The 27991-nt window shown below is 38.3% G+C and overlaps 1 protein-coding gene across 3 annotated transcripts in view; it reads right to left on the bottom strand.

Annotated features, from left to right (window-relative positions):
* The window catches only part of SYNJ2 (synaptojanin 2), a 59440-nt gene that overhangs the window by 4599 nt on the left and 26850 nt on the right, over nucleotides 1-27991 (bottom strand). For all 3 annotated transcript variants that reach the window (XM_081314551.1, XM_081314552.1, XM_081314553.1), the window contains 14 exons: nucleotides 27908-27989; nucleotides 25945-26085; nucleotides 22548-22740; nucleotides 18492-18650; nucleotides 17385-17541; nucleotides 15898-16015; nucleotides 13520-13738; nucleotides 7340-7418; nucleotides 5790-5958; nucleotides 5403-5582; nucleotides 4535-4669; nucleotides 4028-4140; nucleotides 3080-3188; nucleotides 1161-1363 (listed from right to left, as the gene is read on the bottom strand). In XM_081314551.1, the coding sequence (XP_081170677.1) occupies nucleotides 1161-1363; nucleotides 3080-3188; nucleotides 4028-4140; nucleotides 4535-4669; nucleotides 5403-5582; nucleotides 5790-5958; nucleotides 7340-7418; nucleotides 13520-13738; nucleotides 15898-16015; nucleotides 17385-17541; nucleotides 18492-18650; nucleotides 22548-22740; nucleotides 25945-26085; nucleotides 27908-27989 (2057 nt within the window). The remainder of the gene's footprint in view (nucleotides 1-1160; nucleotides 1364-3079; nucleotides 3189-4027; nucleotides 4141-4534; nucleotides 4670-5402; nucleotides 5583-5789; nucleotides 5959-7339; nucleotides 7419-13519; nucleotides 13739-15897; nucleotides 16016-17384; nucleotides 17542-18491; nucleotides 18651-22547; nucleotides 22741-25944; nucleotides 26086-27907; nucleotides 27990-27991) is intronic.

Here is a 27991-nt window from a genome sequence, read left to right as displayed (position 1 = left end):
ATCTTCTAAATTATTTTCTCATATTTGATAGAACTGTTTTCATATTAAATAAACCTTATTATTTTAACCTTCTGTTCCTTTCCCCCACCCCCAATTAGAAATTCAAATCTTTAGATCTCTACCTGGAAATCACCAAAGAGTTGTAACGTTTTTGTTGACATTTTGGGGTAATGTTTTTAGGACTTGGAGAAGGAGTTGCTTGGTATCTTTAAAGGTACCAAGGTACACCATTCCTTTACCCTGAGAATCTTTTGTCTTATATCTACAATTGTTGGAGCGTGACATGCAGAATGAAGGTAAGAAAGCTGCAGAATTTTAGGAGCAGAGGTGCAATGGGCTTTTTTTTAATAGAAGGGAAGACTTGACAGTTTGGAAGTGGAGAGTTATTTGCTTCCCATTTCTCCCCCTCTGCCTTTCCTCCCCCAAGCAAATGTTCATAATCAATATGTAAATGGAATACAGCACATCAGTGCAACTCAGAAAAAACAACAGCCCCAAACCCTCCACAAAATGTGCGATGAGCTCCAAATCCCATAGATATTCATTTTAACGTTCCTGAGATCAAAAGATAAAGCTAAAAGCATTGGCCACATGAGGGTTAGAGTTAGCATAACTTCAAAATTCATTTCAGCAAAGCCCGGTGTTGGAGAGTTCTTGGTTCAAAGCTACAACAATCCATCATAAACTACAATCTCTCTTGTTTTCTCCTCCTCTCCAAACGCTGGAGGAGTTTTATGTTGAATTTCTAAAATGTATTGCTTGTCACTCCACATTTCAAATTACCAATGAAGCCACAGGAGAGTTCAGATTTTGATTTAGCCCGAGTTGGAATATCGCTACTTGAATCAGATTTCCACACACACCCCAATCTATTAAGGGTTCACTATAACAAAATGCACACTTGCATAAATCACAAGAAATACTTGAAGAGTTCTTTCCTCGGTTCTCAGTTAGGCACCGCATATTTCTTACACTTGTTTTAAAGGAGGTCTATAGGGAAGACATTAAAGCTTTGTCTTTCCAAATACATCTCAGAGACACAAAAAAATAAAACCCCCAAACCCTGAAGTTCTTGTTAACTTACTTGCAAACACTAAATATACAATCTATATTAAGGGGCGCTTTCTGCGCAGAGGGAAGAGCCTTACACTGACACTTACACATCCTGGCTTGACTCCAATCTTCTGCAAAGGTGCAGGTTTTTTTGCAGCTGGGACTTTAGGTGGGGGACGCTGTGGTATGAGAACTGGGGCCGGCTGGAGGCCTTGAAGAGGTGCTGGCTTTGGGCCACCGGGAATGAATTCAGGTTTAGTCACAGTCTGAGTTCTTGCTGGAATGGAAGCCAAGGATTCCTGGGGTGTTACTGAAATGCAAAAGCATGCATTCCGTTTCTTTAATGCATTCAATAAATCCAAAGTATCATGTGTTTTTAACAATACATAGTACTGCTTGTATAAAACCTGCCAACACCTAGCTAAAAATGCACATCAAAGAAAATTAATTTTACCACCCTTACTAATTGATAAACCAAGGAAGGATAAAGAACAGTTTGAATTTCGATTTATTTTATTGGCATAGAAAAATCATTCTCAGCATCAGCTTCTTCCTTCTCAATTCAGAATGTGAAGAAATGTTTTGCAAAGCTTTTCTTGTTGGAAATATGTTGGTGTTCCTAACTTTTAAGTGTTCACATCTATATTGTGAAATAAAATCAACATGTTAAAATGACAATCAACCTTTACTAAAGAGTACTTAAAAGTAATGTGTTAGGTGCAGTTAAATCTGGAATCCATCCTAATTACTCAATTCAGGAAAAGAAGGATTGTGAGATGCTACCAGACGGAGACAGGAAGAATGGTGGTTCCTGTGCAAATGGAATTTATTAGCAAAGATTTTGTTGGAAAAAGAGTATTTTTGTCTATACTATCTTTGAAGCCTTACTATTCTACCTTTTATTTCCTACTTTGTTCTCTAATCCTAATTTTTTACATTATACAAACTATTTGCCAACTTTCTTTAATAAAGCTTGTGTACCTATTATGTTTTAACTTTTGCTTAACTTGCCTCTTTTTTCTGGATTTACAACTCTATCCTTCTTCTCTGTTCTGCCTTTGAATAGCTTGTTATGACTGGTTGATTCTGGACTCAAGTGGTCTCTTCTTGACTGTTGTTACTGCTTGGTGGAGCTCTAGGTCTTCAGGCATATTTTCTAAAGTTTCCAGCGCCTGAGAATTTTACCAATACTAGTGATGAATAATGTTCTGGGATGCTCTGAACTTGACCATAGTTGGGACACACTGTGTTGCTAGAACTTGGGCGTGTCACTAGCATTCCACCAGCATCTGTGCCTCCAAGAAGAGCTCAGTTACGGTAGGTGTCCTGTTAGAGCCGATACTCCAATTTTGCCCCTTTCTTGTCAACGCCAAGGCTTTCTTCTCAGCTTTTTAAACTCCAATTCAAAGCATCCCAGAAGGTGGCTATCCAGCCTTGATTTAAACACATTCGGTGAAGAGGAACGTCCTTTGAGGAATTAGTTCCGCTGATAAATTGCTCTTCCTATAAGAATTTTCCTAATGCAAATCTGTAACCAGTCCATTATTCTGTATCCTGCCTTTTGAATGAGAGGGAACAGATGGTGATTTTCTTCTGTGTCACATGTTTTCAAATATTGGAAGAGTGCTATCGTATTCCTGCTCAGCCGTCTTCCTCACTTTTAAATCATACCATCTTCTTCAATCTCTTTCTGTATGTCCAAGGTTTTAGTCCCTGGGCCATTCTCATTGGCTTTCTTTGAACCTGTCCCAATTTCTCTGAATCCTTCTTAACTGTAGTGCCCTAAGCCAAACACAGTAATCGACATGGATCAAAGCCAAATAAAGTGGAACGATTCCCATGATTCTATTGATGCAACCTAGTTACATTTGCCTTTTTTTGAAGCCAGATCACTATTCCCAGATCTTTTCAACATGTACAATTACCAAGCTACGTAGCCCCTATCCGATACTTGTGGGTTTGATTTTTTTGTTTTGTTTTCTAAGTAAAAATATCATCAAAGCTTCTAACAGAAAGCCAGCCATACCTCCTTTTGCTTGCATCAGACACCGAATAGCTTCCTCGGCTTCTTCTGGGGTGGTGGTTTTGATCTGTTTTACGTTATATGGCTTGCTAATTCCAGTTCGTGATTTTGGCTTGCAGGAAAATGTAAAAACAAAAGAGAAATAAAAAGAGAGTCTAGAGGGAAGATAAAGCAGTATATAAACATAAGAATGGCCTTGGGGTTTTTTTTTCAGAGGATCATCTTTTTTTTTACTGGATATGTCTTCATGAAACTTAACTTTTGGCATATAGAGGATCATCTCCTCTTATATATTCCTTTCATTTCCTTAGTTGCTGCCACCAAACATATATTTATTAATTAAAATATTCTTTGTCTACTTTCTACTTAAGCACATTCAGAGCAGCTATTGGATTAATATCCCCCAGCCTGGTGCTCTCTGGACATGGATTATAGTTTCCATCAACCCAGGTAGATGGCCATTGGGGATTACGGCAGTCCACATAATCCCAAAAGTTTTGGTGCCTTATATTTCCCCCCCAAAAAAATCCTATTTAGAGTGCTGGCAGTGGTGATTTAGAGCTCAAGACCTACTTGGTATTTTTATTTTTATTTTTATTTATTTTAATTCCATTTATATCCCGCCCTTCTCCGAAGACTCAGGGCGTCTTACAAGCTTAGCAGTAGCCTTCATTCTATGTATATGCCTGCTTATTAGGGCTTTCACACACACACCCCCAAGCGGCATTATTACAAAGTCAGCTTATTGCCCCCAACAATCTGGGTCCTCATTTTACCTACCTCGGAAGGATGGAAGGCTGAGTCAACCTTGAGCCTGGTGGGATGCGAACCTGCACTAATTGCAGGCAGCTTTGGTGATTCTCATAAGAGAATCTTAGCTTAACATTATACTGAGTAAAGTGATTTTTCCCCCCTTATCAGTACTTGAAATGATTGTACTGTACTACTCACAGGGTGCTGTGGTGCTCCTGGAAGAAGCTTTGCTGTATCCAAGATGGAGGACAAGGAGCAGCTTCCTGAAGAGATGAAACCATCTGATGGGGATTTTTTAATGGGCACTGCAGCTGTAGGAAAAACACATAAAATACATTGCTTAGAAATGGAAATTTTAGGCTCAGTTGTGGTTGTAAATCAAGGACCACCTGTACGTAGTTCAAGCAGATGCAACAGCCAGCTGAAAGTCAGATAGAAACAGATGCAGATATCACCGACCAAATCAATTTCATGCCTTGCCACTTAAGCACAATTTGGACAATAGTGTGAAATGGTTCTTTGTAGAGGGCACAAATTCAGCTTTTCTTGGCAAAGAATTTAGAAGAAACCAGATGCAGAAATATTCTTGTGCACAGTATTTGCAACCTTGCTTTCCTCGTGTATTCAGGAGTGTCATTTCAAAAATCCTGACATTTCCCCCCCCCGCCGAGTAGACTTTCTTGGAGAAAAAACACAAACTCTGACCTGGTGGGGGAGGTCGCTGGGGAGGCTGAGGCTGCCGAGGCCTACTGGGCACAGATAGAGACCTGCTTGGGGAGCGATGACAGAACTCTGCACTTTCTTCAAACTCTTGTTTTAGTTCAACCAAGTCAGCATCGTCTAGTGAACATGGCAAAAAGAATAGAAAAACAGAAAAACAAAATGCTAACTGAGAAAAATTGATGACACTGAAATTAACCAGGAAGAAAGGAAACTGAGAAATAACCATACAACACCTAAGATGTGCTTGCCTCATGGGGAATATTCCCAAGGATTCCATGAGCCACATTCAATTACTGACATCTATCAAATAGCAATGTATCAGAGTTAAAGCAACTGATCCAGTCATTGCCTCCTGTTATTCCTAGTGGTGAAACAATTAGTCATAAGGGAGATTAGTCAGAAATCAATTGGCCTGTTTTGCTAATCCTCCATGAATGATGGCACAAAGTTTGAGCTACAGGACTGACTCAGAAAGCATAACAACAGAGATTTCCAAAACCGATATGAGTGCGTATAAATGCCCCCAAAGCAGTAAAGGCAAAAGTTAGGGATGGCATAAACATTCACACACCTAAACCACCCTAATCAAGTTTGCTCATTAATCCTTAAGAAGAGCTCAAATTAAATTACGATATATCTCCAGGGCAACATCACCCTGTCCCACAAAGTCTCAGTCATTAACGGAAAAAACTATTATATCATTAATTATCCTAATAGCTTTAACATAGAGATAACTTTGTCTACATAATTGGGTTTACTTATTCCACTAAAAAAAAAGCCTTCTTTGAATGACCCAATCGATTTTTATGACTATGGCTTCATTTGTCTTTCTTCATGAAAGGATGGATACCTTTATACTGACATGGTTTTCTTCCAGCAACATGTGACTTGTTTGCATGTATGGTAGACACCATGCTCACATATTCTGATCCATCTCCCAATTCTTCCATTGTCGATACTGTTTCTGTTTCAAATGGTCCGGGACGCAACATTTCATCCAAATAATCATCTTCCTCATCTAAGATGTCACCTAAATTGGAAAATGTTACAGCAGAATGAGGAAGTTGAAGAATTGTTGTTTTCTTCCAACATTTCAGCTAAAAGAAAGGGGATTGGGTTTTTTTTACAAATTATTTTGATCTGCAAAGAGAATAGCAACCCATTTCAGTCAGCCTCCATGGAGAAAGAGCCCTCCTGACCAAACCTTATACTTTTACCTACATCTTAGGCCACGTACCTTCCGAGTCATAATCTAAACTTGAAAAATCAAAATTTTCTTCCAGCAGATAGGAATTTGCTGTGGGTGACATAGGAGCAATACTGTCGCGTTTCCTAGCAATTTCCTCTTGAAGGCCTTTCAGCCAATCTTTGGTTTTAGGACAAATCTTCACAATCCTGCCTTTAATCTAGACACAAAATCCCAATACATTATTTTTCCTGAAATAAAATGAACTATTACTCATAAGCAAGACCCAGATATTAACACAAAGCAAAGCGACGGGAGTAGTCCTCAACTTACAACCACATTTGAGCCCAACATTTCTGTTGCTAAGTGTAATATTGGTTAAATGAATTCTGCCCCGTTTTACCACCTTATAGTTGTTAAGTGAAGCACTGAAGTTGTTAAATTAGTAACATGGTTATTAAGTGAATCTGGCTTCCCCACTGATTTTGCACGTAAAAAAGTTGCAAAAGGTGATCACATGACCCTGAGACACTGCAGCCGTCATAAATTCGAGTCAGTTGCCAAGCTTCTTAATTTTGATCACATGACCCTGGGGATGCTGCAATGTTCGTAAGTGTGAAAAACAGTCATTAAGTCACTTTTTCCAGTGCCCTTGTAACTTTGGACAGTTACTAAATGAACTGTTTTAAGTCAAGGAATACCTGTAGTCTGTTCAGTTAATTGAAGACAAAAGACTTTAATATATATTTAAAGAGCATTAGTACTATTGCAGATTAATTTGACTTTTTCAGGGATATATTATTGTATCAATAATTGGTTTTAACAGTGTCATTCATTTGTATGCCAATTTTTAAAGAAAAAAACTGGAAGCAATTAAGCTAAATATCCTGGATTCTATATGTAAAAAAATTCTGTTTTTCTATTTGTATCATTATTACTCATAATGGAAGAAGGATAACAGGTTTCCTTATGTGCCAGGAAAAAAACCACTTATAAATAGCCAGCAATTGCCAAGTTCTCTCTAGTGGTCAATTAGTAAATAATTATTTCCCAATTTGTATTTTCTAAAATCCTCCTTAAAAGGCAGCTAATATAGTTTCTAGTATAGTAGGGACAGTGTTCCATTTACCTAGTATGTAGTTTGAAAAAATTAACCTCCAGATGTTTTTATCAAATCCCTAAACAATACAAAAATGGATTTTTGAGGAGTAACTGCAAAAGGTGGCATATTAAAAGTAACAAATTATGTCATGATCTCCATATAGAAGTTCATTACATTATAAATGAATTTATTCATTGAAGTTTCAAAGGAATTTTCTTGGTTAGAGGTGTTTTCTGGTCTAACAGCTTGACATTTTCAGATCAATTCTTTGAAAACCATTTTAACAGCTAACATTTTGAAAAGCTGATCCACCTAAAACTACAAGCTGGGGTTCAGGAAAATGTTAATTCTATAAGAAAAAGATGTCTGTATTTGCACCAGCAAGGCCAACAGTTAATGTTGGCTGGTTTTCTCTCAACAAAATAGCCACCTTGAGAGGATTTACTTGGTCACTCAAATATTCCAAATAGTACAAGCAGCTTTAATTGGTTTGTCTTACCTTGATGCCATCCACATCAAGAACGTGAAGAGCAGATCTGCTTTCTGAAAATGTAACCAACATTTGATCTCCATGGATCCTAAGAATAGACACAGATCAAATAAACTCTTGACGGACTTCCGGTGGCTCCGCGGTGACGGAGACAGCCTTCCCGGGCTGCCCGCGGCTCAGCTGTTGTTTTTTCGCCCGAAACAGCGCCGATCAGCTGTTCGGGCGAATTAGAAGCCCCCTCCTCGGGAGAAGAGGAGGGGGTGAGGCCCCAGGTAGGGGTAGAGTTCTCCGGGGCCGCCTGAGCTTGGAGCTTGGGCGGCTGAAGGATTGAACTCCCCCGAAGCCTGGGTTGCTCCCAGCTGGCCAGCGTCTCTGCTCCGGATTTCTTGGAGCAGAGCCAGGCGTCTGCGACCACCCCTGCCTGAAGAAAGGACTATGGATTAAAGGAGCAGGCAGAGCGGTACAAGAGGGAAAGGTGAAGAGGATTATTTTATTATACTCTTGAGCTTGATGGACTTTTTAAACTTTAAGTGAAAGTGCGTCACAATTGAAAAGTAAAAGATGGCGGCTAAACCTCCCCCTAAAACTCTTCGGAGTGGTGGATCTTCTCCGGTGCAACAATCATCGTTACAGGCGCTGCATCCTCCTGATGTACTGACACCGAAGGATTTACGAGATGCGCTGGATAAACATGCCCAGGTACTTTTGGAATCAATTAACCAATCAATGGGTGATAAATTTGCACAGATGGAGGAGAAATTGGAGAAACTGGAGGAGAGATTAGAAGAGAGGATGGAACAGAAGTGCAGCGTGATGAAGGTAGACATTTTGTCCTCAGTGCATAAAGTGGCGGAATGTGTGGAGGATTTAGATGAAAAAGTGGATGATCTGACTCAAAAGAATGCAATATTAGAAGTTAAAGTACGGGAGAATGAAAATTTAAGAGACAAAATGGAAAGGGAGTTAAGCCTTGCTCAATATTACCAGATGCAGTTTGCTGTTAGAATCAGAGGTTTAAAAGAGAACATTAAGGAAGATTTAAAGCAGCTGGTTTCTGAGGCTTTTGAAGTGGTGTTGAACCAGCCAGCATCTGAAATAAGAGCAGCTATGGATAAAGTGTTCCGTGTTAACTCATGGATTGCCAGACAGAGAAAGTTGCCTAGAGATGTGGTGGTTTACTTTGCAAAAAGAGAAATTAGAGATGAAGTTATACAAGCTGCCTATGATGCTAAAGTTGTGATTGCTGATCAAGAAGTCTTGGTTTTAAAAGAAATCCCTCCAAAGATTTTAAGGAGAAGGAAAGACTTCACATTTCTTGTTCAAGAGCTCAAGCAACGAGATATAAGGTTCAGATGGGAGATTCCAGATGGGCTGATGGTGATGTATGAAGGCAAAAGGTATCGGTTGATTACTGTGAAGCAAGCGTGTGATTTCTACAATACTGTTTTAAAAGCAACCCCATTAACACTTCTGGAAGCTGCAAAGGGATCTGGAGAAGGTGAAGGAGAACATCAAGAGGAGGAAACAGAGGAAAATGGTGCTGGAGGAGATCAAGCTATAACTTCTTTGGATGATCCTAGAGAGCAAAGGGTAACGCGTGCTGCTTTAAAAAGAGCAAAGAAAATAAAAGAACAAGACCAGCAAAAGTCTTCAGAATCTTCACAACGTACTCATAGCCAAGCAGTGGGAGGAGCACGGCCTAAAGAAGATAGTCCTATCAAAGCAGTGCTTCAAGAGCTTTGGGAGGATATGCATGGCAACTAAATTTTTGACTTGGAATGTTAATGGACTAAATTCACCACAGAAGAGAAAGAAAGTTTTTCAATATTTAAAACAATTCAAGATAGATGTTATATGTTTGCAAGAAACGCATATTAGGGCTATGGACCAAAAGTTTTTATTGAACTCAAGACTGGGCACGCACTTTGTTGCCTCTGCAATGAATAAGAAAAATGGAGTGGTTGTTTATGTTAAAAGTGCCATAACAGCGGACTTAATTGAAGCAGACAAGCATGGAAGATACGTATTGATAGATTTGTTGCTAGAAGGCAAAAAGACGCTTTTAGTTGGACTGTATGCCCCTAATCAACAACAACAACAGGCTGACTTTTTTAGTTTACTTCATACAAAACTTACCCAGTTGGATTATAAATCTTTTATTTTTATGGGGGACTGGAATGGTGTTTTGGATGTACAGATGGATAAGGCTGGAGCTTTTAAGCGCATTCCAAGTCATGCTAGACTACCTAAATCTTTTTTTGAAATGAAGGATGACTTGGAATTGCGAGATATTTGGCGTGAGAGACACTTGCGGGAAAAGGATTATACTTTTTATTCTGATAGACATCAATCTTTTTCGAGGATTGATTTTATTTTGGTGACTAATGACTTTTTTTTGAGGACTAAAAAGGTGAAGATTTGTGCAAGAACTATCTCTGATCATAGTCCAGTTTGGATAGAGATTGATAAGGAGAAAAGAGATAGGCGCTCGTGGCGCGTAAATGAGAATTTGTTTAGAAATCAGAGAAATGTGGAAGAATGCAAACAGCGGATGAAGGATTTTTTTGTAACTAATATGAACAAAGGTACCTCTATGGATATGGTGTGGGATGCTAGCAAGGCATACATGAGAGGGGTGTTGATATATATGAATTACAGACATAGACGTGTTGTGGAAGCTAGGAGGAAAGAACTGGAGAACGAAATAAAGGAAAAAGAAAAGGCTTTGATTTTGAACTCAGAGGATGTGAAGACTAAGGAGGCTATTAAATTGTTAAGAGGACAATTTGATAAATTAATGGCTGACCAAGTGGCAACCAATATGCGGTTTGCCAGGCATAATACTTTTTGTAACGCTAATAAACCAGGTAGATGGTTAGCTTATAGATTGAGGAAAAAACAAAGGGCTTCTAATATAGACAAGATTGAGCACAAAGGAAGGGTTGTGTTTCAACAGGACCTTATCAAGGACGCTTTTGTGGATTTTTATTCTAAATTATATGCTAAGGAGAAAATTAATGAAAAAGACATTGATATATATCTGGAAAATGCTAGCATCCCGGTTCTTACGCAAGTACAAAAAGAAGGGATTAATCAACTGATCACAGAAGAAGAAATTTTTACAGCAATTAAGGAATTGAAGGTGGATAAAGCACCAGGTACGGATGGCTTGACTGCGGCCTATTACAAAAATTTACAATTAGAAATGATAAAACCGTTAAAGGAACTGTTCCAGACAATTCAGAGGGGGGGAAAGGTGCCACCGTCTTGGAGAACTGCTTTTATTTCTTTGATTCCGAAGGAAGACCAAGATGCTACTCAAGTTAAAAATTATAGACCAATATCGCTTTTAAACACAGATTACAAGATATTTGCTAAGGTTTTGGCTAATAGACTGATGAGGGTTCTGCAACAGGTGATTCATGGGGATCAAACGGGGTTTATTAGTGGTAGGCAAATGAAAAATAATGTGAGGCATATAGTTGATGTGTTAGAGTTTTTGGAAAGGAACAACCAGATTGCTGCGGTGCTAATTTTTTTAGATGCTGAAAAAGCTTTTGATCAATTGAATTGGAAATTTTTGTTGAAAGTTTTAGAAAAAATGGATTTTGGGGAAAATTTTTTACAACCGATTAGGGCATTATATCAAAAACAAACTGCCCGAATTATAGTTAATAATAGCTTGACAGAAGCATGTAATATTGAGAAGGGCACAAGGCAAGGGTGTCCGTTATCGCCCTTGTTATTTGTGTTGACATTAGAGATATTATTGGTTAAAATTCGGAATTCGGAAAAAATTAAGGGGATTCAAATTGGAGATCAGGACTACAGATTGAGAGCATTCGCAGACGATCTGGTTGTTACAGTGACCCAGCCAGAGAACTCTGTTGTGGACCTGATGGAGATAAAAACACAATATGGGAAGGTTTCTGGATTTAAGGTTAATGTACAAAAAACAAAAATTTTGGCCAAAAATATGACATCACCGCAAAAGGCCCTCTTAGAAGGATTAACTGGATTTGAGATTGTTAAAAGGGTTAAATATCTGGGGGTGATTTTGTCGCCCTCTAATACAAAGCTATATAAAAATAATTATGAAAAGCTATGGGGGAAAATTCAAAAAGAATTGGAGAGTTGGGAAAAATTGCAATTGTCTTTGTTGGGACGGATTGCAGCAGTAAAAATGAATGTCCTGCCTAAATTTTTATTTCTGTTTCAAATGATACCGATTCTTAAGAAAGATTCTAATCTGGAGGAATGGCAGCGAGGTATCAATAAATTTGTGTGGGCAGGGAAAAAACCACGAGTTAAACTTAAGATTATGCAGGATACTCGTGAGAGAGGTGGCCTTAAATTGCCTAATTTTAAATTATATTATGAAGCTGCTGCATTAGTAGGAATAAGTGACTGGATTAATTTGACGCAAGGGAGGTTATTAAATCTTGAGGGCCATGATTTGTTGTTTGGCTGGCATGCATATCTGTTGTATGATAAGAAGGTAGACAACGTGTTTAGGGTGCATATTTTAAGGCAGGCATTGCTGAGAGTTTGGAAGAAGTATAGACATAAGCTAAGTTGCAAGATACCATTGTGGGCAATTCCAAAACACGCAATAGAAAATATACATGCTGGCTTTAAACATGATGTGACTACGTACAAGGAGATCCTCAGTTTGGAAAGAAATGTTTGGTGTTTGAAATCATATAGCCTCTTGCGAGAAGAGAAGGTTGTTCAAAATTGGTTTCAATATACTCAGTTACGGGCCAGGTGGAAAGAAGACCAGAAAAATGGATTTACAATGACTGATGAAAATTTGATAAAGCAAATTAGAAATCAGGGACCAGCACATATCAAACGGATATATCTTGCATTGATAGAGATTGACTCAGAAACAGAGCTTGTTAAGGATTGTATGATAAAATGGGCCCAAAACATCCAGGAAGTTATCACAATGGATACGTGGGAAAAGATTTGGGTGAGGAACGTGAAATTTACTCAAGCTCAAAATCTAAGAGAGAACTTTTACAAAATGTTTTATAGATGGCATTTAGATCCTAAAAAGCTTGCAAGTATGTATCCGAATTATCAGCCTAAATGTTGGAGGTGTGGTGATGAAGATGCAACATATTTTCACATATGGTGGACATGTAAGAAGGTTAAGGCTTTTTGGATAAAAGTCTGGTGGAATATGCAGAAGATTTTTAAACAGAGGATAAAGTTTTGTCCGCAACTTTTTTTGTTGGGAATAATTGCAGACGCTACAGTTGTGGACACCAAGTTGATGTTGCACTTAATCACGGCGGCAAGACTTTTGATAGGCCAATATTGGAAGAAAGAGGAACTGCCGACCATAGAAGAGTGGACTTTAAAGGTTTCAGACCTGGCAGAGATGGCGAAGATTTCGGCCTATTTGAAAGATCATTCGCAAGAACGCTATATTATGGAATGGACAAAATGGATTGAGTTTATCCAGAACAAGTATAGGGTTAAGAAGTTTTATGTAGCATTTGAATAAGTCTTCTTTCGTTTTTTTTTCTTTTCTTATCTTAGTTTCTTTTTATACATATTCAATATTATTAAGGCTTGTTTTATCCTTTATAAGCTAGAGAGTGATGGATTTTAGAGTTTATAGTTGTTAGTATATGATTGTTTATGATTGCTTTTTATATATATACCTTGTATTTAGCTCTGGGAAGTCGGGGGGGGGGAGGGGGGGAGGGGGGGAGGTAGGGGGGGGAGGAGGGAGGGGGAAGGGGGGATTCTTAAAGGAAAATTGTATTTTAAAACTTTTCAATAAAAAAAAAAATAAACTCTTGACAGAACTAATTTCTAATCAGCCATCAAATAAGTAGACAGTTGTTTCTTCTTAAAAATGGTGGGTTAATAATTGAACATTCATTAATTATTATTGAACTATTATTACATTAACAAGTTTTCAGCCATCAATGTTCTCTAACAGCATTATATTTTGCTGGCATGGATCCCTAACTTTTTACTCCACAATTTTAAGAAAATCCTATTAATAAAAGAAGAGTTTATTGTTTGCTTGATAGATTTATAACCCACTCTTCTTCTGGAATTATATTAATGGAACAATTCCTTATTTACGAAGAGTCTCATTCCATGAGGGAAGCTCTCTTCAAAATTAAGATCCAAAGATTATTTTCTAAAACGAGCATCATATTTTACCTGACAAGCACAACAGTGCCATAAGTCTCAAAGATCTGCATAAGCTCCATTTGACAATCCTCAGGAAATTCATCTTTCTCTTCAGGAGAACAATACAATAGAGACACCACCACTGTAGCATCTAGAGGTCCCTGAAATGATGATACTTCCTGGAAAACATTATCCCTAGCAGACACATCAACTTCTTGAATTTCCACTTCCACAATAGCTAAAACAGGCCTACAGAGAGATAGCAAGGGAAGAAAAAAAATTAAAAAGGATTACAGAAAGTAGATAAGAGGACAGGAGATAAAATGCTGACAGGTTATTGAAAATTAGTTGTGTAACAAAACTATTTGAAATCATTTACATCTGCTCAATATTATTGATTGATTGCTTGGCTTCTCAAACTATTTTTCCACATAATTTATGTAGCATATTACATCTCTGTTTAATAATGAAAAGATAGCTGATCCTATAAATAATTGCCTAATAGGGGAAAAGACAATGAATCACAGGGAGGCTTGAAATTATTTATTGATTACATCCGCGCATTTATCTACCCAAGTTGACTCCACACAATTTCCAGGAATCCAGAGACACGATAAAACAATCCTAACAATTACTCCATTATTTAATTTGGCAGTGGTATTTTGTTGCATACAATGTAGTTTTTCCCCCAGTTCTCAGATTGTGTCTACATATGTCCAGGTTCGTATGCAACTAAAATACATATACAAGAATGAAGAATGACATTCAGCAGGTTAGGATTAGGCCCTCCAGCTATTGCTAGCTAAATCTTCCAGCAGCTCTTATCAGTGTGACAGGTCTACCATTTCTGCTCCAAAACTGCTTCCGTAAGAAACAAGAAATGAATTTTGATATAGGAATATTCTATTTAGCGATTCCACAAAGCGGCATGGAAATGTTGGAACATCATTATCTATAAGATTTATAAAAGCCTTGATGGTCCCGAGAACTTGGCAGAATGCTACTGTGCAAGAGATAACATGGGAATCTTCCCTGGAATTCCTTCTAAAGTTGCAAAGCATGGCAATATTGTTGTGAGATTAAACAGATAATTCAACTGTTAAGGCAGAGTCCAGCCCCACCTCACAAATATATAAACATGTGTACAGACTATTTTTCTATAAGCTCTGCCAATTTTGATGGTACTGTTTTGGAATTTAAATTATCAGGTTTGGGGCGTGTGTTACCGACATATAATAAAAAAAAACCACACTAGCATAACTAGAGTAGGACTAAACATAGATTCAGAATTGTCTAGTACATCTATCACAGAAGATCCATGATTATCCAGCTTCACACAATCACTAAGAATAACCGATTGAGTTCACATTATTGTTAGTACTTGTCTTTTAGTTAATTTGATAGCCACATAAACAGTTTAGGGAGGACACAGATATCTCTGTGACAAATGATTAAATGTGTTGTTGTGACTTCACAATGAACCCGTGACCTTGTGTTTCTAATGTCAGGTCACCGGTATAAAAAGTCAGTGTTTAAGCCATGATATCATCATATACAGGGGATATAAAAAACATCTACACATCCCTGTTAAAATGTCAGGTTTTTGAGATGCAAAAAAATCAGATCAAGATAAATCACTTCAGAATTTTTCCATCTTTGACATAGCATATTAAATTGTTATTTGACACCCCCCCATAAAAGATTCCAGTTTTTCAATTGAATCATACAGTTTATATGCTATTTTAAAGATAGAAAAAGTCTAAAGTAATTTATCTAAAGTAATTTATTTATCTTTGATTTTTATATATATATCTCAAAAGCCTGGCATTTTAACAGGGGTATCCACTGCACTTTTGACCATTTTTGCTTATTTTTATACTTAAAAGGGGGTGGAGGAAATAGGCTTCAGATCTACACTGTCAGTGTCATGTTTAGCAGGAATCAGCCTGATCCGAACTAAAGAATATCATAACTTCAGAAGTTATTTTAGCCTCAGCAATGGTCAATATTTGTGATAATTTATAGTTGCTTTATAATGAATCAATCTTTGGTTCAACTAGCCCAATTCTATTTATTCTGCTCCTCAGTAGTGACTTTCTGGGGTCATAAAAAGAGATCACTTTAAATGGAGAAGCTATCTGTTACGTCTGGGTTTTAAGAGCTGTGGTGGCACAGTGGTTAGAATCTAGTAATGCAGGCTAACTCACTGCTCACTCCAGGAGTTCGATCTTTCATATTTCTGAGGTTGGTAAAATGAGGACCCAGATTCTTGGGGGCAATATGCTGACTCTGTAAACCGCTTAGAGAGGGCTGTAAAGCACTGTGAAGCAGTATATAAATCTAAATGCTATTGCTATTTATAACTGCAAAGCATGTGTTCCATGACACTCAAGAAAAGAAGATGGTACCTGTGGTCACTGGCTTGGAGCTCAGCTCTTCCATAATACATCAAGGCACCAGGAGACCAAATGGGTCTGACGTTGGTTTCAACGCTGAGATCACTATCAAGAAGACTGACTTGTCCTGCTGTGAAAAAACAAAATAACACATTTAGAATTAAGAACAATTAAAGCAAAATTTCAAGCATTGCTCCAGAACCATGTGCCCGATTCACATGTAACAGCAAACCACAATGGCTGAGGTTGTTTCTTTTTTATTTAAGCCATCAACCAGGGTTTAAAAAACTATGTGAGATGCACGAACCCATTCACTAAATCAAAACTAAACAAACTCACCATTATTTTGACTAGCTATGTTGCCTACATGATAGCTCATCATTCATATGGCATCAAATAGACAGGAAGGACGTAAATTGACACAATTATATTACAGGAGTCTTGCAGCAGAACAAGTAATAGAATGTGTTACAATAGAATATGATAAATACCAATTCCTGTAAGTTCATAGTTTACATGACCATGAAGTTAAAGCAATAATCTGGGTTTATAGAAAAAGGCCTTCTGGGATTATCAAGGACAGAAAATGCTTAATCTAATTGAGGATGAAATATAACTAAAAATCAATTGTTGGTTTGATAGAAACCAGAATAAAACTATCCCTAGTATTTAAGTTAATAAGTAAAATTCTTACAGAATCAAACTTTCTCCACACAAGTAAATATTATAAGTAATGAGAGAATCACTGGATTATTTCTTAGTTCAGTATCATGTCCTCTTCCCAAGGAATATTTTCTCAGTGGTGTGAACTACATTCCATTAACAAAAAGTGTTCTTTGCAAAACTATGCAAAACTTCTGAAACTATGAAGTTTCAGAACTGAGCACTGATTTTATGTTGAACATAATAAACAACATGCTGACTGGGGAATTCTGGGGGTTGAAGTTCAAACATCTTAAAAACTGCCAAGATTGAGAAACACTAATGCAGGGGGTCTTCAAACCTGGCCCTTTTATGACTTGAGGACTTCAACTCCCAGAATTCCTCAGCCAGTGTGCACTAATGTATGTATGTATGTATGTATGTATGTATGTATGTATGTATGTATGTATGTATTTATTTCGATTTATATACTGCCCTTTTCCCGAGGGACTCAGGGCGGTTTACAGGGCAAATTAAAACAGTACAATATATACAGGTTAAAATAAAATAAAATTAAATAGCCCCAAAATAATTAAAAATTAAAACCTTAACCCAAAACCCTCAGTCCAGGCCGGCAAGCTTGAATAGCCAAGTTTTTAGGTCCTGGCGAAACGAGCGAAGGCCGGGGGCCATCCGGAGTTCCACAGTCAGCTGATTCCAAAGGGCAGGCCTGCCCACCGAGAACGCTCTCCCCCTGGGGGCCGCCAGCCAGCACTCCCTGACCGGCAGCACCCTGAGGAGGCCCTCCCTGTAAGCTAAAGAATTCCCCAGGAAAGAGTAAAAAGGATCCCACCAACCTGTTTTATCAATTGGAAGTTTCTTCCTCCACCAAAGAACTCTGTCGGTCCATGCTGGAGTTCTACATTTATCGCTTGTATCATAAGCCTCAGAGCCAACATCATACTTATATGTGGGACCAAAATTAATAGTTCCTTCACAAAAGTCCTTAAAAATCTATTGAAGAAAATATTGTTAATCTAAAATAAGTTTTATAGAGCTAGCCATGCACATCATCTTATCTCATCTCATTCTGTATCCACCGGGAAGGCTTTCAATGGTTTACAGCACAATCATAAAAAGAACAGCACAATAAAACATACATGCTATAGTTAACTCTATAAGTATAAATAAAAACAACTCAACTTCAGTAATATATACAAACTAATAAATTAGAAGCATCGTTTCAAACTTTAAAGATCCTCCAAAACACTTCCATTTTTAGTAACTCGGAAAAGAAACTGTTGTAAAGTAGCAGCGTGGATATTGATCATATTTCAGTTTCCATAATACAAGTGTTTTTCATTTGCCTCAAGTAATGACAGCAATGGGAACTGGAATTTCCACTGCTAAGTGATGCAGTCATATTGCTTAGTGATGACAATCAGGTGGCCAGGGAGCCATGGCTTGAACATGGTAGGGCTTAGAGTGTCTGCTATGCAACGGGGAAGGGGCATGAGTGGTTGGGGAGGTGTAGAGTAAGTACACAACTCAGGCAGAGTGCACAGGTGGTGAGTGCATTGGGGTTTGAGGTGGCTGCAGCTGGGTATGGGATGTGTATGGCAGGGGAGGCATGGCGCAACCACAGAGAGGTTCAGGAAAATGTGTGAGGATGTGTGAGTGGCGGGTACAGCAACACTTGGGGGGGATGTACAGTGGAGGCGCAGAGTGAGTGCAGAAAGGTTGAGAAAGGTACATAAGGGAGTGATTGTGGCTGGTGAGGCAGGGCTGAAGCGTAGAGGGCCTGAGGGAGGGTGTGCAGGGGGGGAGACTACCTGAGCAACCTGTGACCTTCCCTGCTGGCTTCCCCATTGATTCTGCTTGTGGGACGCCAGCAGGGAAGGTCGCAAATCTTGATTAAATAACTGCAGGATGTTGCAACCATGGTTTAAGTGTGACATCTCTACCTTTCCACTTGATTTCTGTTGCTGCAGTTGATCAGATTCCAGGAGAGTCTTCCAGTCTTGTCGTTTGAGAAAATAAAATACTTCTTCGTAAGTCAAGTCAATGCGATAGTTGAAATCACCACACCAGAAAACATAGTCATGAGAAAACATACTTCTTCCCTGTTCGAGGAAAAAATCATTAAACTACAAGATTTTAAAATTCTTCATCAACTCAGATATATATAAATTGTTGTTTTTTCTTCCATTCACTGCCTGGACAAGTCCCTGCAGTTTTCTTGGCAAGGTTTTTCAAATGTGGCTTGGCATTACCTACTTCCTAGGGCTGAGAGAAAGTGACTGGCCCAAGGTCACCCAGCTGGCTTTGTGTCTAAGAAACTAGAACTAGAACTCAAGGTCTCCTCATTTCCAGCTTGATTTTTTTAACCACTATGACTATACCAAACTGGCTATTTTTTTTTAGTTAGAGGTTAACTGAAATAAAGTTAGATTTTTTTTAAAATCCAAGTTCATAGGCTCCTAGCATCAATCCATGAACCCCTAAGTCAGGGGTAGGCAACCTCGGCTCTTTTATGACTCATGGACTTCAACTCCCAGAATTCCTGAGTCAGCTGACTCAGGAATTCTGGGAGTTGAAGTCCATGAGTCATAAAAGAGCCGAGGTTGCCTACCCCTGCCCTAAGTGATCTCAGACTAAGTGCCCTAAACAACCTAAAAGATACTGGATATATTATTGGAAAGGTACCATAAAGAAAATAAATTCTAAATCAAACCATCACTAGAGGGCGCTGCTATATAATAATAGTGAATTTGCCAATGTAATTTTGCAAATATAAACTGCTTGATTAGGCAATGATTGGTATAGACATTTACAAGAATTATTCTGCAAAAATTGAAAGCATCTTTTAAAGGCATTAAGGTTTCTAGCACATTAATGTCTGAGTTATACTCTGAATCCTGGAAACAGAGAAAAATACCACTAGCTACTAACATCTTTTAATCTTTAAAGAAATGTTTGAAGAAGAAAAAGTGCAGATACCAAAAATCTAACGAAGTACCCACTTGTCATGATAGCAAATCAGCCTCTTCTTTGCCATAAGATAAGGGTCATCTTTTAGAAAGAGAGATGTTAAAGTTCTAAGGGTTATAGCATTGCTCTAAGTTCTGAGAATTAATAACAATGTGTGGCAAAAGCATGTTCAGCGGAAATGGAAGTAATTTGTAATTTATAAAAAATACTGCATTCTTTCCACCACTAAAACAAGTTAGGGACTTCAGAAATACAAGTGAATATACAATGCTTAATGAGAAATAAGATAGTAACCCAAATCTTAGTAGACTTCCTTTCATAACCATGAAGCCATCGCTTCCTTCTTTCATTACCACCTGACTTAATGACATTATCAAATTTCTTCTGTGACCCAGCTGGCCACAATCATCTTAAGAAGCCTCTTTCTGAGCGCTACAAAATGTTTGGGGGGAGGGGAGAGGAAACACGGCTTTGTAGGAAAACCAAATGTTTTCTGTAATTTGCTCCTTATGGTTAGAATTTCAGCATCTATTTTACAGTTTTATTTTGTTTATGTTAATCAACAAATGAAAGGTACATTATTACGTTACTGGATTAAATTATTAACATTGATAAACATAACACTTTTAAGGGAGCGGGAGGCCTCAAAACCATCTTCTCTACCAAACAGCACTAAAATCTTTATCGTGTTGCTTGAAAGTCTCCTTTGCTGCCTCATTGAAAAAAGATTAATTGGGATGTTAACAAAGGGGCTGCCACAAAGCAGAGGGAGTCAAGCTATTCTCCAAAGCACCTGAAAGCAGGACAAGAAGCAACGGATGGAAACTAGTCAAGGAGAGAAGCAACCTAGAACTAAGGAGAAACTTCCTGACAGTTAGAACAATTAACCAGTAGAACAACCTGCATCCAGAAGTGATGAATGCTCCAACACTGGAAGTTTTTAAGAAGAGACTAGCCAGCCATTTGCCTGAAATGGTATAGGGTTTCCTGCCTGAGCAGGGGGTTGGACTAGATGACCTCCAAGGTCCCTTCCAACTTCTTCTTCTTATTATTATTATTATTGTTGTTGTTGTTGTTATTGTTATTATTATTATTATCTGTTATCAAATCAGGTGTTGATTTCTGCTTCCACTGCTGTGTGGTAATTTAATTTTAGTTTCGGCTAATCCCCATGCCTCCAAAATTTACAATTCTTGATATCTTGACAGGTTCCAAATACTATGGATATAATCAGCAGGAACGTATGAAACATTTAGCAACTGATCTGGGGTCAAATTAACAAAGGGCAAGATCAAATGTTCTGAGTTAATTTTCTGCAAAATCTTTGTAAAAAAATATTAATGAAGGCCACCATACACAAGGCAATGCATATTGTATTAATTTCATGTTTTTGTCTCTTTTGCTATCACTATCTCTGTATTTCAAAGCCTGCATTCTCTATATATCTCAGCATGTATTTATAATACATGCTCGAAAGTCTGAAGTTGCCGTATAAACCCTGGCCCAAGTGCATAAATCCCTTCCCGTGATTTATTACTGATTTCTTATTTTAAAAGAATTATAAACCTTTCAAGTGGACTCTGAATGGTACAAAAATTCCCATCTTCATAAATTCAGATGAAGTTTGAGTGTCACAATATAATACAAATAGCAGTAGCAAAATACAAATAACTGCAAAATTTGTACCTAGCAACACAATAAAACAGTAAAATAAAAATATTAATATTAAATATCTAATTACACACACACATTTATTGATTTAAACATAGCAATATCAATAGTAGCAATAAAATAATGGGTAAAAAGCCAAAAATATTTTTAAAAAGGAATGCCATAATCAATGGATCAAAAATTAAAATATCCTTCCTAATAATTTCATTCCAGTCCTGATGGTACAGCCCCATTTTAATGGGTCTTCAGAAAACCAGGAGGGAAAGGGAGATTTTAATGTTAGCAGGCAAGCTACTGCAAAGAAAGAGGCTGCAGCTGAAAACGCATACTTTCCAAGTCCCTGTAAATCAAAGGTCTGCAACCTTTCTGGGCTTGTGGCCCAGAGGAAGGAGAGAAGCTTCAAAATTGGTGTGCACACACACGCAAAGGGGGCCATGTGCACTGGCGTGGCACTAGCATCCCCGTTCATGCATGCAGCATGCGCAAGTGGGCCGTGCACATCTGCCTGGCACTAGCGGTCAGGTTTGTGCCTGTGTGCATGCACAAATGGGGCTGCGGGGCGCTAGCACGAGTGGGGGGAATGCACGCCTACGCATACCGGCCAGCCATTTCTGCAGCCCACTGGCCAAGACCCCACGACTGGCTCCAGGGCCGCGGCCCATAGGTTGGGGACCCCTGCTGTAGATCACACTCCCTAAGAGGAAGGGGCCTGGGTTGAACCATTCTTAATTTTTACAGGTAGGCAGAAAGGGAGAAAGTAGTTCCCCAAATGTCTAGACCAGTGTTTTTCAATTTTGACAACTTTAAGATGTGTAAACCTCAATTCCCAGAACTCCCCATCTAGCATGCTGAGTGGAGAATTCTGGGAATTGAAGTCCACACATCTTAAAAGTTCTCAAGGTGCTTTAAAGGGGATAGCAAGCACCTTGAGCTGCATCTGGAATCATACTGGCAAGAATAGCTACTTAAACTGCTGCATTCTAGAACACTTTCTCTTCTTTTCCCCCCAATTCCTAACCTTTCCTACTGCCTCTATTAGTTTTATGCTACTGGTTGGTAGGTAAGGAATTGACCTATTAAAATGTGTTGTTCAGGAGCTAAATTTTTAAAGAACCGAATGAATGAATGAATGAATGAATGGATGGATGGATGAATGAATGAATGAATGAACAAATGACCTATGCAAAAAAGCTATTGGTAACAGGGAACACACCTTACATGAACACACTGAGTGTAAAAAGGTACCTTTGGGTAAAATAAAAATCACATGCACTTAGGTGTTTCCCAATGTGTATTTTTAATCTTGAAAAATGTGCAAATTCAGCACCACTGTAAAGGAAACTTTCCCCAGACCTTACCATTGGGAAACTCAGTTTCTGAGTGATCTCTTTATAGTCTTCGTTCCGTTCTTTTATCTGAGACTGACCAGCTGTCAAGTGGCTACACACAAAGCATAAGCTGGTGCTATGAAATTGGAAACGGATGGCAACTGCTCCTTTGTTTCCAGCTTTTCCTCTCATTCCGGTCTTTACTGTGTCCACTGCTATATCCCTGGGCAGAAGGTGATAAAACCCAAAGCAAAAAATTAAACTTTTAGGAAGAATTTGAAAATCCTGAACAAGCAATTTGCTTTAGTCTTGGTTCTTTCTAAACAGAGCATTTCCATTCATGGATGGAATGTGGGTCCATTGGAGATTCCTGATGGAAGAACGAGTGGCATTTTTTCCTCATTTCCAATTGCCTCTGGTGAAAAGGTGATCAATCTATCTATGGCATGCAGGCTGCATATTGTTCCCCAGAACCCATTCATTGCCTCTGGTTTCATCCCGATTATATAAGTCTGACAACAAAAATGCTGATCTTCAACAATGTGATGTGTCTTTCTGCAAAACTAAGGGGCAGAAACAACCACTACATCCTTTAAAGCCCTCCAATTGCTCCCAAAAGGAACACAAAGGTTGGTTGTGCTCAGCCTATTGACATTATACCAGCACTGGCAATGCTGTTGGTAAAAAATAAATAAATCCTATATAGATATTGGAGATTGCATCTCCTCCTTCCAGCAAAAGACCAGCAAAACCCCACTGAGACAAGCCAACCACTAGAAGTGTCCAATTAAATACCCCAGCGAGCTGGTCTTCCCCTCCCACCCACCCCCCAAAAAAACCCCATGCTGAAGATGTCAACAAACATCTGGTCATTGACATGTATAGAACAGCTATCTGCAGCAGACATTCCTTGTTACATTTAAGAGTTTAAGTTCATGTGGACGCATACACTTGTAGAGCCAGAATCCTAATTGCAGACAACAGTGTTATACTGTGAAGATCATTTGTTCAGTGATACCACAGGTGTAAATTACAGGGAAAAAAATGTATCATCTAATCAAAGTCAGGTCTCTCTCCACATGATCTGAGGTGCAAGCCATACCCAAAGAGAGAAATATAGAAAGCTTGTGCTGAACTCAGTGACATTAACTAATTTGTGTATGACCATAACTTGATACTACTAAACTATCCTTACATCGATTCTTATCATATTATGATAGGAAAGATAATCGAGTAACTCATGCAACCAAAAAACTCCCAGCAAAATTGCAGAGTAATTTTTGGTCAACAAGAGGTGCACGTCTTACATTTTCTTAAAACAGCAACAATAAAAGCAAACACTTCTGGAGTACCTCAAGAGCCCCCCCAAAAAAACATTTCACCAAATAGCAATTATTAAATTGATAAAAGAGTGGGAAAATAATTCATAAATAAAGTACACAAGCCACATTTTTTCCTGTTCTGCCTACTTTTTGATATATCAGTTCAATCCTCAAACTAAAACTGGCACATAAAAGTCTCTGGTGGAAGTTTCTCCAGGAAACTGAATATGAGATGTTAACCACAGACCCTTATTAATGAAAATTTTCTGTTTAGCTTTGAATAGAAATGTGTACTCTTCAGATTTTAAGTGAGAAGGTGCTTAAGATCTGGCCTGAGCACATTCACTCTGTTTGATGGTGACTCCCTAAAAAAAAGATATCTTCTCTTCGGTTCATCCAGTAGTTTTGGGACCCCAAGAAAATATATGTTTCATTTAAGGGATTGTTAAAAAAGGTAAAGGTAAAGGTTCCCCCGCACATGCGTGCTAGTCGTTTCCGACTCTAGGGGCCGGTGCTCATCTCCGTTTCAAAGCCGAAGGGCCAGCGCTTGTCCGAGGACGTCTCCGTGGTCATGTGGCCGGCATGACTAGACGCCAAAGGCGCACAGAACGCTGTTACCTTCCCACCGTAGTGGTCCCTATTTTTCTACTTGCATTTTTACATGCTTTCGAACTGCTAGGTTGGCAGAAGCTGGGACAAGTAACAGGCGCTCACTGTTATGCGGCACTCAGGATTCGAACTGCCAAACTGCCGACCATCTGATCGACAAGCTCAGCGTCTTAACCCACTGAGCCACCGCGTCCCTAAAAGGGATTGTTAAGGAGGTGATAAAAAGCCATGTACAGGTGTCCACATGGTGGTGCTTCTTCCTTAACTCAAACACTTATTTTGCTGGGATCTTGAGGATACTGTGCAAAATGTCTTTCAAGAAGTACCAGCAGGTAGGGAGAATCTGCCCATGGCAAATCTAAAGGACTTTTCCTATTTTGGATCTGAATATCATACACATCTTGTGTGGCGTAACATTTTGAACCTGCAAGGTTATATAAGCTGTCACAACTTGAGAGAAACAACTTTATATATTCTGCATGCCATTCTTCACTCTGCCAACATCAATCTATGCAGACAGCTATTTTCAAGGAACATGCAATTATGCTTGCCCTGAAATACAGTTTTGTTAACGGAGAGCACAGTGTATTGCAAAAAAGATCTCAAAACCCACTCATTTTATTGTGTGAATTATTCAAGCAGAACGCAATTCAAAGAGAGAGGAATTTATTGAGCATGCTCCTCTTTCTTTCTGGCATTTCTTATAGTTTTTTTATTGCCTAGCAATGGTGTATTTTGGAAACTATATATATGTACAATAATTACTTAAACTGATAAAAGCATTAAAATAGCATGGGATAAAATGAAAGTAACACTACCAACAGAATATGAACAATCAAAAATATTAAAAATAATTTTATAAAATAACTTTTTATGAATCCTAATATAATTTTCTGAATTAAAAAAAAATCAACACCTAGGTTTTGCTGAGTCTTTGATGAAAGAATGAGAGGATGTAAAAGTGCTTAAGTAATATTGTAAGTATTTGTGCCTAAGTGCGGTTTACCCATGACATGAACATATAGTCATGATTATCCCAGGGTATGAATGTGGGCTTAATTCATAAAATCTATTGTTTATGGATAAACAGTGTACAGCTCTCCCAGCAAGACATATATACTCAGGAACAGATGCAAAATAGAAAGGAATAAAAAACCATTACTTGTTTCCACCTCTGAACATTTGGCTGTCTTCCATAAACAATTAATATTTGAAGTGCTCCTAACTATTTGAAGAAATGGGGGAGAGGGATAAACTATAATTCACCTGAGAAATACAGAAACTTCATTTTGAAAAACAAAGTAATTATCGCAGTCCACCTTGGTGAGAAGAACCAACAAAACCAACTAACTTTGATTTTCCTCCAGGCTATTTAAATCAGAATTAGAAATAAACAAGAGTTGTTCCTTAATTATTATTTCCATTAAAGAAAATGTACAATTGGTCATGATCTCTCCACAAAGATGTCACATAAAAACAGAAGCAAGAAGAACTACCTTATATAGGGAACATGGAAAGGTCTTACAAAAATGAAGAGGCAAACACCCACAAGCTGTGCTGAGGTCAACAGAATATATCGATGTGTTCTTGAAAGAGCCTTCTGAATCTGTTCTCCCCACATCTTCCTATTGGTTGTGCTAAAAAAAATTGTTATATGTCTTTGAACATACTGTTTGATCAGATAATTTAACAAAATTCCATGAAGCATTCTATGGATTTGAGCAAAATGGTTTTTAGTCCCAATGTGGACTAAAGTAGTACGCTACTATTCAATTATGTGTATTACATGTATCAATATGACATTCTGGAAGTTATATGACGAAGCTAAATTCATACTGAAACTAAATTTCCCTCCCACACTCAGCAATCTTGACCAAAGTCACTAAAGATTGCTTCTCCTTCTTTCTCAGCAATCCTGTTGAGCATAATTGCTTTTTCTATGGCCGTGAACTGAAAGAAAGCTCTTTATTACTACATGTTGAAAGTGAGAGATGTGGGTACCTGAGCATGATATATACCATGTTTCCCAGAAAGTAAGACTGGGTCTTATATTTTATTTTTTGCCTCCAAAAAAGGCACTAGGTCTTATTTTCGGGGTAGGCCTTATCTCACCCCCAACACTGACAGCCCCAACCAGCTGGTCCACTTCTTCTGGGGCTGAAGTTCTGCAGCTGCATTTGGGTCTGCATTTTGCAGTCAGGCCTTTCCAGAAGGCCTAAGCAGCTGAGTACCAAGCTATGGATTCAATCCATAGCTTAGTGCTTGGCTGCTGAGGTCTTGCGGAACTGAGCTATGGATTGAATCCATAGCTTGGTTCTTGGTTCCACAGGCCTTCCAGAAAGCCCTGTGACTCAGAAATGCAGGCCTGGCTGCAGAAGAGGTCTCAGAAGAAGTGGGCCGTCAAAGAGAGGCCTGGCTGCAAGGTAAGTAGGTGCAGGGCAGGTGGGACAGCTCCACACCCCCACCCCAGCTTGATTTTTATGTGTGCCTCACCCCAAACTAGGGCTTAAATTTTTGGGATAGGGCTTATATTAGTCCCACCCCAAAAATCAAGCTAGGGCTTATTGTTGGTGTAGGCCTTATTTCGGAGAAACACGGTATATAAGCACACTCATAGTCACTGGCCAATTACTAAGCAATCAATGTGGTCTTTGTGTCACAAAGATTGTCAGTTCTAATGTACTGGTTCATATATGAGTAAATATCAACTGATAACTTTCTGCTGAATATGTGAACTATTTCCACTGAAATGTACAGGCACTGATAGTCCTCAATTTATGACCACAATTGAGTCCAAAATTTCTGCTGTTAAATGAGACAGTTGTTAAGTGTACTTCACACCCATTTTACAATCTTTCCTGTCACAGTTGTTAAGTGGGGATGCTACAACTGTCGTAAATATAAAAAATGGTCACAGGTCTCTTTTTTCAGTGAGGTAACTTTGAACACTCACTAAACAAATTGTTGTAAATCAAGAACTACCTGTATTGCACTTGTATCAGATGATACAAGTCTATTGTGAAGGTCCTTGAAGATTACACAAGTCACTGGTTAGCAACAGCAATAGCACTTGCAATACTGCATTCTAACCACTGTGCCACCACGGTTAACAGACATGCATGTATGAATCAGAATCTAGAGATATGTAATCATTTTATTTATTATGTTTATATAAAACCACTGAAGATTATTATACCCTAGCTAGTTTATACCATATAGTATTAAAATACATTTTAATGACAGAGCATCAAGTAACTATTTGGACTATAAATATGTCTGGTATAAAAATATCCATATGAAAAAAGATAATTAACAAATACTGAACGCACTCATTTCAGGAAACTAAAAATACTTTTGACAATAACAAAACTTATGATAGTTCTGAAATTATCATGAATTCAATGAGCCTCTCAGACAGGAATTGAAACAATGCAGTTCGACAATTCAGTGTCAACGTACCTCGCATTCACAATATTGCCAGCATTTAATTCTACCATTTCTTCAAATCCTACAGCAAATATGTCGGCAGGACAATGATCATCT

This window comes from Vipera berus (genome assembly GCF_964194415.1).
Source record: "Vipera berus genome assembly, chromosome: 1".
Lineage (NCBI taxonomy): Eukaryota > Metazoa > Chordata > Lepidosauria > Squamata > Viperidae > Vipera > Vipera berus.
Note: the sequence above shows the minus strand (reverse complement) of the source record. Positions and strands in the feature narration are given on the sequence as shown.